Source organism: Cryptotermes secundus, unplaced genomic scaffold (assembly GCF_002891405.2).
Source record: "Cryptotermes secundus unplaced genomic scaffold, Csec_1.0 scaffold431, whole genome shotgun sequence".
In the NCBI taxonomy this organism is placed as follows: Eukaryota; Metazoa; Arthropoda; class Insecta; order Blattodea; family Kalotermitidae; genus Cryptotermes; species Cryptotermes secundus.
The window spans coordinates 716,027-727,430 of record NW_019727097.1 but is presented as its reverse complement, the minus strand read 5'-3'; the positions used below and the strand labels follow the sequence as shown (position 1 = coordinate 727,430).

The window sequence follows — 11,404 nt, the reverse complement described above, 5'->3', positions numbered from 1 at the left end:
TACTTATATACTGTTACGTGTTTTCTGTGTGTCCCGCAACAAATAAATCCACGTAGGTCTCAAATTCAGTAGAGCCTTTATTGGACACTTCACTTATACAATCACGGGTACAATTATTATCCACTGTCCTCCTCGGCGGTTAATTCCAGACTGACTCCTTCGGCGACTAATTCCAGACTTGCTTCTTCTATGGAGGCTAATACCAAACTGTCTTCTTCAGCGGTTATTGGCAGACTCACCGTTCGAATGCATTCAACCCCGTTTTATAACCTCGTCCGCTGCTATGCAAACGAGCCTTTGTTGTAACCGTGGAAACTCATCTCTGCTCACTGTTAGAATTACTGTATCGCTATTGTTACTTCCTAGGCAACGGCCTGTTCTAACGTTTCCATGGAAGTAACTCTTCTGGATTCCAAACACTTTACAATACTTTATATATATATACCTTACTTATATATTTCTTATTTGAGGGTGCTGCATGTGACTCAGGTAGTTGAATGACGCTATTGTGACCCAGTCTGAGGTTCTATACAATATTTCATTGGAGAAACTGAGGATTTCCACGAAAATTCTGTCAGGATAGCCGATCTCCGAGTCTGAATTTGAACCATAGACATCCATAATACGACGCAGGAACGATAACCACTCAAGATAACGTTGATAGTTTTAATTTTCTGCTTATTTTGTTACGCTTTTGTTTGTTTATTTCGTTATGTTATTTTTCTAATATATGTATCAAAAGACCTGCTGAAGTAGTCTAAACGTGTTGCTGTATAAAACAAAGGAATAATTTAATAAAATGTCCACTAGTTTTGTGGAGGACGTAAGTTAGGCCTGTTACAACACAAATTACACTATATACGTTCTATGAACACATTTGTCTCGCTGTTTTCATGATATAAATTGGATGGTCTGAACGCCAGTGCAAGGAGCATCAGCTGTTTCGGATGCTGTTTATTTCTTACGTTCAAAAGAAGTCAGAGATGAAGTATAACTGTATCAATATGTAACGAAGACAAGAAAATATTCTATAAAAAGAGATACCACATGATAGAATATGTAAGGAACAAAGCTAAGGAAACACAAGGGAAGAAGGAAAACGTTTCCCCGAGACAAACCTTTTATATGCGAAAAGTGAAGATGGGGGATAAGATACAACGAAGAGTCAGAAGAAAAGGGTACATGTATCATAGAGGAAATATAACATGTTTAGACGTATGCTATACTTTTTTTTTTCGCTGCAATCATATCTGGATGGAAGCAGGGACACGAGAGAAAGGAACAACTTCATTATGTAATATTCTTTGTGTTGCTCTCTTCTTGGATGCATAGTAAAGGAAAAGGCTTTTTGTTTTGATCTCTTAGAATATCTTTGCTTTTCATCTTCTTTGATATTTACTATAAAGCTTCAAAGCATAGACACATTCCCCTCAAAACCGATCCATATGTCAGAATAAGAACATATTTTCTGAAAATCTCGAAGTACAGCCTTGGGTTACCTATGCGAATTATGTAAAATTATAACTAAATAGTTCCTTTCGTTTAGTGGTCAGAGTTCCTGGCTACAGATCCAGAGGTCGATTCGGGTTCGATTCCCGGCGCTACCAGATTTTTCGAGAAGTAGTGGTTCTGGAACGAGGTCCACTCAGCCTCGTGAGGATAACTGAGGAGCTATTTCAGGGGACATAGCGGCTCCGGTCTAGAAAACCGAAATTAACGGCCATGGGGATCCTTTCCGTTGACCACGTGACACTCTCTATCCCCAAAATTTCGCATTAATTTCGCCGATAAGCAACGGTCGCTCGGTCGGTATAGTTCGCTTGCGGACTAAAACCACGGAGTTCCTGATTATAACTATCAAATGACAATATGAAGCGGAGCTATTACGGAGAAACTGTTACTCGGTCAGAAATTTCCTCTATTTAATGAAAGTCATCAAGAAGATTGACTTAAGTGGTAAAGCTTCTGAATTGTATTCAGGAGGTGCCCGCATTGAGTATCGGCCGGGACTCCGACTAGACTAACTGAAGTATTTTGTGAATTTTCTCAGTCTCTCCAGGTAAATATCGGAATAGAAAAGAGACTCACGACTACTTCCTTCGACATCCTTTCAGATTCATTGTTCGCGGTCATCAAACCTTTCGACACTATACAGCCCGAGTTACTGCCAGCGTCGTTGAAATAAATTAAGAATTAATAAATTAATTAATAGAACTCGACATTTAGTACTGTGTTCACAAGAAACGGCATTTTTTAAGGCCGAAATTTAATTATGATGTTTATAAGAACTCTCGGCTCGTGGATCCTATCTAAGCCAGATGAATCCTATGCGCAATCTAACATATTTCTCCATTATCCATTTTAATATTATCGTTCCATCTATGCCACGACTTTCCAAGCTGCCTCTTCCCTTCAGATTTCACATAAAATATAATATCAATTTATCTTACGTCTTATTTATGTCTCGAATATCTCAACCACTTCAATCTGACCATCTTAATAATATTCAATGGCCGCATGGTTTGTTGCACTAAATTTCTTCGCCAACTCGAACTAATGGGATTGTAGATTTGGATCCCAGTTTAGGCACGGAAGTCTGTCTGCGATTTTCTATGTTTTGCTTTGTCCATTGTAGTCAGCGGCCTTGCTGCGGGTTGATCCCCGGTCCAAGGAATCCTTTGAACTGTCCATAAGAATAATAATTTCATAATTAATTCTGAATAGGAACAGAGAGAGAGAGAGCCTAATCCGTCAAGGTAGTAGAAGAAGAAGAATATCTGGTGACGAATATAAGTCTCTACAGCTTGTCACTTACTCTCATGGTCCAAATACTCTCCTAACACTTCAAATGCAGACATTCTAAAATAATAACATCAAGCTTTGATTCGTATTTGGAATTCCTTATTTAGAATACCAGTTACAATTTAACTAAATCACAGTGTGAGTCTTATAAAGGAAGTAAACGAACCCGAAGATAAGCTGCGAGCATTGTAACGAACCTCACAGAACAGCTGAACAATTATCTCGGAGCCTGTCGTGTAGAATGGCGGTGAGCCTCCTCTCAAGATCCCATGGTGCATCTGCAGAGAAGAACAGGAACATTTAACCATTTTACTCCTGACATTTCCTTCCTTTGACTAGCATTCACCTAGAATGTATACTTGTACTGTCTTGGAGCAGAGTGTTAGTAACAAAGTAACGTTCTTTCATTTTTGTTGCCGCTCGTCTGTACGGCTCCTGAAGAAAGGGACATTTTCTCATTCCTCACATCCCACCGTCATTGACCTTGAGAATGGTCAGTTCACCTTAATGTCACTCCTCTGACGACAATACACTGGTTCCCAACATGTGCCTCTTTTCCAAAATTTTTGTTCCCCTTTTTCTATTGGCTCATACCGGGTTGTACCTCCTCGCTCCTCTCTTGAGGCTCTGAGTGACCTCACACGGTCTCACTGCATTACTCGACCAAGACCACATCGCAACCATTTCGACCTAGCAAGATGGGTAAGGTCCTGATGTATACCCTCAGGGAGACGCCTGCTTCGAAACATAGCTGGGACATTGATTATCCTATGGTTTTCCTCTGTCTCTCCAGGCACACACTCAGACAATACCGCAATTAAGGCCATTGCTTTTTCGTTCCATATCATTTCTAATTCATTACTATCATCGACCCTACAGGTTGGCCTAAGATGAGCTCGGTTCGAATCTGTGTCCGGACACCGGCTATCGTAACCGATGTTTCTTATGGTTTCCATTATTCTTTCCAGCCAATTTCTGGCGTTAGTTTCCTGAATAGGCCACCACCACTTCCTTCCAAATCTGTCGCAATTAATCAGTCATCCTACCATCAGAAGCAGTATAATCTCGTTACTAAAAGCGTCGTTAAATAAACAAGAGAAACTACAAACAAACAAAACAAACTCCGTGGCTTAAGTTCGCAAGCGAAATATACCGATCGAATGACCGCCGCTTGTCGGAGAAGTTAATACAAACTTTAGCTGATAGAAGGCGTTGCGTGGTCGGCGTAACGAATCCCCACGGCCGTTAATCTCGTTTTCTAGACCGGAGCCCCTATTTCCTTGAAATAGCTCATCAATTATCCTTATGAGGCTGAGTGGACCCCATTCCAAACCCACTACTTCTCTGAAAATCTAGTAGCGCCGGAAATCGAACCGGAACCTCTGTATCTGTAGCCAGAAACTCTGACCCCTAGACCACAGATGCAGTCAAACAGCAGAAACTATCAAGTAATTTCTCGTTTTATTGTCTGAGTTACTAACAGTGTTATTAAATGGATTACAAATTAAAGAACATAAATTGTTTTGGTCTCCACTGCAGCAGAAGCCTTTCGGTGCGTGTTTTATGGAGATCAAACTGGCCCCTGTGTTTGCATCTCGCGCTCGACGTCTCAACAGATGATCCTTTCTAATATGAGCTCCCCTGTAAAGAACATCCATCATAGCGGGGAGCATGAAGTTACACGACATATGTGCAGGGAAGGAATGAAGGGAAGAGAAGGGGAATAGCAAAGGACTGCACACCGGGATCTACACACGTGTATGAGTACAGGTGTGTATGACAGCAGTACCTAACAGTTCCTTAATCAAAACCTCTTAATGAGTGTTTAAGACATAGAATTGCTGTGGCATTAGAGGTATAAGTTCCGATGAAACATAAAATCATTCTCTTTGGAATGTGACGCTCTCTAGTTGGTAGATATAAATATTTCGGAAACAGGTGCTGCCTCCATCTTCAGGGTGGAGGAACTTTCTTATAACCTGAGAGTGCGGGCAGCAGATTCCTGCGAAAACCATCTTCTATCCTCAGAAATTATATTGTCACGTATTAGGATTGGGACCATTTCTCACGAATTCGGTGTTTGCGTGACTAATAATAATGGGTTCTGGATTAGATGAATAGATTTTTTGGACACTCATAAGGCGTAACTACAAATAATTATAACACTCTAAAGATTATTGTAAATATAACACATAAAATAAAGTCTTCAATACCTGCTTGCTTAGTCATTGCTTGGTAATAAATCTTATCTGGTTAACGCTTCACAGATGAATATTCAAATGTCGAACTGCCTTCTGAATTCCCTTGCGAATGAATTTCTGACTGCCTTGAACAATGTCTGTCTGATGAACGCTCTGAAAGTTAAAGCCAAAGTTACATTGCGATTGACGGTCGGTCAGTCAGTCAGTAAGTCTTGGTGTCGAGTCCCATCTGAGACTCATGACCAGATATTTATTACTGTTTGACAATTACGGTCTGGTTTTCGTGGGCGCCCACTCTGACGAGAGGACGGGTCTGTCATTTGTACATGGTACTGGCCCTTGCCAGCGCAGTCTTTCTCGAGTCCGAATCCCTTGGTACCCGCGATCATATCTTACACTCTCCTACGACTCGCAGGGTCACTGTGGAGGTATTCGACCCAGCCTCCACACGGGCGAACTCATCATACCCTGAAGGGTGTGCCCGGTTCCTTATATCGGCTAGCTCGTATCCATGGAATTGATTTATTATCGCGAAACCGTTTGTTAATTCGTAAACAAAGGTTTGGACTTTTTTAAGTGTTCACAAATGTTAGTTCCCGTATCCATGGAAACCGTGTCTTGTAATCAGTTGGTTTCCAAGAATCCATCTGTCCGTGGTGACTGTCTACCAGTCTACACAGTGTGACATTCCAAAAGACCATAATGTAAATTTATTATAGTGTGGAGCTGAAAGGAAGAGACAGAGAAAGTAAAGGAGAACAAAAATGGAACAACGGAAAGAAGGAAAGAGATAAAGAGATGATGGAAAAAAAATCTGAGATTAACATCTGTATTCTGTTTAATCTATAAACATGGTAGTAACTATGCAGAGCAATTCCTTTAATATATAAACGTCAGTATTTTTCCCAGAGAATTTGTTCACAGATCATGTACGATTTTCAGAATAAACAGCGATTACTTTCTTATACTGTATTAAATAATCGGTCCTTGTAATTGAGATAAAGTGTATTTTATCTGAGGTAGGAAATGCGATTTTAAATATTTCAATGACTTCTATGTTTCAGGTTGGTAAATGATGCAGACAACTATATATGGGTGGCTGTTCTGTGAACTGCACTGTTTCGAGTTTGAGAAGGAGCTATCAGCCCATCTCTATTCCCAAATGCGACGAGATTCCTACAAAATGACAAAAGTTAATCTCATATGTGTGCATAAAACTGTACTGCAAAACACACCAACAACAAAACAAGTTAACTTCACGAATCTTCAGCACACTGGAATAACAATGGTGAATACTAACCAGACAGAAATTCGTTGCGTAAATACCTAATGTTACTAGTTTGTATTCTGGTGTGTCCTTTCGTGTTACACTATGCAAGGAAACAGTTGTTGTGTTCCTTGCAAAGTCTGTTTGTCCTGATTACCTGACTCGCTCCTAGAGAACTGTAGAGCTGACAAAGTTTTTCCGCCAATGAACTGAATCATATTATAAAAGAACTTGTAGAAATTGAAGTTTTGTACAAATTTTCAAATCGTTCTCAATTGACTTAACGGTGCTGTTTCGAATGAAGTTATTATATAACGTAGAAAGATACTGATATGTAGCTCTCCCGGTATCCGGATAGAGACACTAAGAGCCAGATAATGTACGGTGATCTTGTCGAATTCGTACCATTCAGCTATGCTGAACTGCTCCACAGGATAGCAGAGGAAATGTTGATATCAAATTAATTGAAGACAACTAAGAAAGGGAATATGTTGTGCCGAGTAAACTGATTCCTGTAGTAAAATAAATTTTTATGTGTGCATGTGACCACTCAATTTGTATGAAACAGTTGATTTTCACGTATGAAAATCCGTCTTCCTACTACTTACATATAACTCTCATGAACAATAGCAATTTTCCAGTCATATGCGACTTATGTACTGGAATCTATTAGTAATGTGATAGTTGTGTTAGAAATATGAAAACTAGCGAAATACTACGAAAATTAAGTATAATCTCATGAAAACTAAGCAAAATACCACAAAAACCTTAAAAAAACCTAACATTGCAGATGTATGGTTTACATTTTTGTATCATATTCGGAAAGTAAGGCCTGTCACGGTAGCTGAGCGCTCTAAGGCACGTACTGTCTTCGCTCGCTTGGAAACCGGGATCGTGGGTTCGAATCCCACTCAGGGCATGGATGTTTAGTTTGTGTGTGTGCGTTTTTCTGTGTTTGTGTACAGGCAGAGGCCTTGCGACGAGCTGATCACCAGCCCAAGGAGTCCTACCGAATGTGTAAGATCTAGAAAAATCGAAGTGAACGGAGACGTTCATGGAGGTAGGTCTAGGCCCACTGGGGCTGTAGTGCCAAGGAAAAATAAAATTCGGAAAGTAAACGTTTCTTGCATTCGCCCCCAACCTCTCTGGATTTAAAATCTTGAACAGTGTGTTATAATAGGCCCCGAAATTTTCTATGTCAATCCTAATAAATCATTAATCACAATCCTACACATAGATCTTACAATTTCTGTTTCTGAGAAAGAGTCCGTAAATAGACAGAAAGATAGAAGAAGAAAAGTCATTTATCATTGTACTCATAACACCCTTTAAGGACTCTTTATATGAAGGTGTATCTGTCATTGTCTACTGGAATTTAAACCTTTTGGATTGGGAACTCAGATATCAAAGTCACAGAATATTTTCGGATTTTAGTTTCTCACAGTAGTGGCTATGAATATTACTATCTTCTGTGATTTGAGGATACATAGCCTGATAATTTACTTTCCGAAGTTTTGAGGGAACGTGGTGAGGTCTTAACATGGTCGTGGGAACCCAGAACACTCTTCTATGCTGACGACAGAAGCAACAGATTTCTCTAAAACATCGGGAAACACGTACCTTTCTACACGGCTTCAAAAGCTACAAAAAAAAAGATAATCTTCGCACATAATTGTGACTGTGAAATATAAAATCTGTGTGCTCACTTTGAATGTCTCTTATTTCGACTGGATATAATATTCCTTTGGTGAGGTGATTACAAGAAGATAAAGTTTTAATCTCCTGTAGGCTATATTACAGCCCCGTTCCAGTTCAACTTTACGAACGTTTAAAAAGAACAAAATGCGTCAGTTGCTGCTGCATTGTGCTGAATGTAACCCCGTGTCGGGTTATCTGAGTGGCCTTCCCGAGTGCCACTCTGCCTGCAGTTTCACAGCTGTTTGACCCCATCTTGCTCCAAGCTTTCATGCAAAATACTTCGCTTAACTATGCACTGTTCATCTAGAATATAAATGGATTTAGAATTCTGAGCGATTTTTGAAACTATGATTGCACTTTGACATGGCCATTATCTCTACGTATTTTCATACAAATGGTAGGCCTAGGGCAGCTTTCGTTCAATACTTAATGGTAGATATGCATCACCAGGCTTCTACTTCAAGTATTGTACTGATGGTAAAATGGAAAGAACTAAATGTCGCTGTGATTACTGCTACTGTGTCTTTATTCAGGAAATCCAGAGACGGTATGACAGCCAGGATCTCTGATATCCTTACCGCTAATTTTTATTTGTACCCATTCCCTCTAAAATGAGACAAGGTGGAGTTGTACGGAGTAGATTCATCTGGCTCAGGATTGGGGCCAGTGGAGGGTCCTTTTGAACACGCTAGTGAAGCTTCAGGTTCCGTAAAATATTGGAAAAATCTTTAGTAGCTACACAAATGGCCGCTTCTCAAGAAGGGCTCAGCTCAGCGAAGTTTGTTAATTCCCTCTATAATAATGCTAGGTTAGTAAATTACAACGGAAGAGTAATAACCTCCTTACAAATCCCCTTCAATTCATTATCGATAATACATCAAAATATTTGAATAAATAGAATCCATGTAGTGGAAAGTATTCGTTAAAAGGAAGAAAGCAACAGGAGAAAACCGAAGCCCATTCAGAAAGTAACTGGTTCGAATTCTGGTATCGGAATTGTTAACTTGATAATTCTTTTCAAGTTTCTTTTTCTTTCCTACAAACCAGCAAAAGACAGGAAACAGGCGACACCTATTTCGTTACAAAAGTAAGCGGTTCTTAAGGTGACCTATCTTCCACGTCGTTACATGATATTAAAACTGATACAGCGTAATGAAATAACAGAATATAAAAAGAAAACCAGAAGGAAGTACAATAAAATCGTTCTCATACTGAAGGAAAATTAACACACACAAAAAAATACAAATTTATCTTAGTTTCCCTGAAATTATGAAACATATGATGTGAATGTCGGTATTATAATTTACCGCCCAATATTTTATAATTCATTAGAGGGAATATTATAGCCGTATGTTCTTATATTGAGTCATTTAAAAAGGCATAAACATAACTGAACTACTCACATAAACTATTCAGACTATGTAGTATGGACAATAACACAATCCTTTGTAACATTTCTATAACCAAACAATTGAATTACTGAATGATATTACTTAGCTTTCATAGTAAAAATTGTGTGACGTGATTTATTTCTAACAGTTCCATTTCTAAACAATTTAATATTGAGCCAAAATATTCAGCATTCCTAGTGATAATAAATAATGCTACACCTTCATTATAATTCGATATTCGGGCAATTGAATTACTGCACCAAAATACAAAACATACCTTTAGCAACAGGCGCTGAAGCTAGTATATATGTATATATATATATTATTTATTATACTGCAATTGGGTTTTAGCCCGGTGGCAGTAGTACACAATAGGACACAACAGACAAGTAACATACAATACACTAAGTGACAACACGTTCAAACAAAACACAACAATAAGGACATCCTACCACAATGAATACAAACCAAATACGATTAACAACTACAACAATTACAACAATATATATAACAATATAACTACAACAATATATATATATATAATCCAATAAATCGTCAGCACAGAAACATGGAATATATCTTGGATCCCACAAAATGGATCGCGAGAGATTGTGATGCATAGGACATCAAGAATCATAGCATTAAGAAACAATGCATTAGTTTTGTAGAAATATTCCGGCTCTACTGTTGACCAGTAAGTTTGAGGGTGACTCTCTGTACGTTTCTTTATTTGTTTGAACCCGCGTCTCTTAGCAGAATAAGTTGAAGGCTGATGGCAGAATGCTTGCAACTGACGATTTTCGAAAGAATGGAAAAGAAATTATCATAGCCCGTTTTAAAGCAATGTTTAAGAAATATGGGAACAAGAGAAGAAAACTATTAGAATTCTGAATATACGTATATTGCCAAGATTCGAGACTGGAACCTTCCAAACACTACATAGGACTGCTAAGCAATAGAAGGTAATGGATTTTATGAAATTTACACAAATTTGGATTTCAGTACTAATAATCACATCCGACATTAATGTATTAATTTTACCTTAACTCCGAATTTTTAACTTAATATAATAAAATAGAAAATATCTTTAATAGCTGATACGCCTCTATAACTACAAACACATATTTGATAATTAAAGACTTATATTCCTTTTCTTAGAACGATAAAAGTTTCACTGACATGGTTACAACGATATAAATGTGTTTTTCCAGATTGAAACAAACACGTGACCACCTGGTTCAGACGGGTTCACTGCACTGATAATAACTGTATTCAAAATCAGTTTCGTCGACCTGTGCACATAACCATTATAATTCTAATTAATGAGTCTCCTATCAAAGAGAATAACCAAATGGTTGTGACATACCAGCATATATGTTATACCAAATTCCTTTTGGGCAACAAATTGATGATGGTGGTGGTGGTGGTGGTGGTGGTGATGATGATGATGATGATTACGGTGAAACAGAGTCATCCAGGGGCAGGGGGGGGGGTTAGCGATGCACGGGCCATCAGGCTAAAACTCATACGGAAATTTTGCATATGGTTACTGGCAAATTTTATCTCACACATAATAGTATAACGAGGAATGGTGAGTAGGTAGTTCAACCCAGATTCAAACTCTATACGTTCCCAACATGAATTCAAGTCCATTACTATATCGCTAGATGCAACTACTTTTTGTCATGAATAATGTGACGTCTGTATATAGTTTACCTGAAAGGGTTGAATTTATTTCGAAAATTATTTGGAGAGGCATACATAAATTTTAATTAATATTGCGTTAAAATTAACGTATTTTCTCTAATATACATGTGAGCAGGATGAAAGGTATACATAAATGGATAAAAATTAAAATTATCAATTTACATAGGAATTTATTAACCGTTAGACTTTGTTCGTAGGTTACTGCGGCCATTCCGAAGGCAAGTGCATGGTGTATCACCATGTGTGTTTAGAGATACGGTGAACTGCCCGCTGGCGTGTGCTTTGGAGCCTTTGAAGTTAATAGCATCTCTCGTTTGGGGGTCTGGATTCCAATTGAA

General features: G+C 38.5%; 1 protein-coding gene across 1 annotated transcript in view; it reads right to left on the bottom strand.

Moving 5' to 3' along the window:
- Positions 1-1,742: 1,742 nt before the first annotated feature.
- LOC111864398 overlaps positions 1,743-11,404 on the bottom strand; it is a 120,727-nt gene continuing 111,065 nt past the window's right edge. The window contains exons 4-5 of the mRNA XM_033751419.1: positions 2,969-3,080; positions 1,743-2,683 (exon numbers count right to left, since the gene is read on the bottom strand). Of these exons, the coding sequence (XP_033607310.1) occupies positions 2,583-2,683; positions 2,969-3,080 (213 nt within the window). The 3' untranslated portion in view covers positions 1,743-2,582. The remainder of the gene's footprint in view (positions 2,684-2,968; positions 3,081-11,404) is intronic.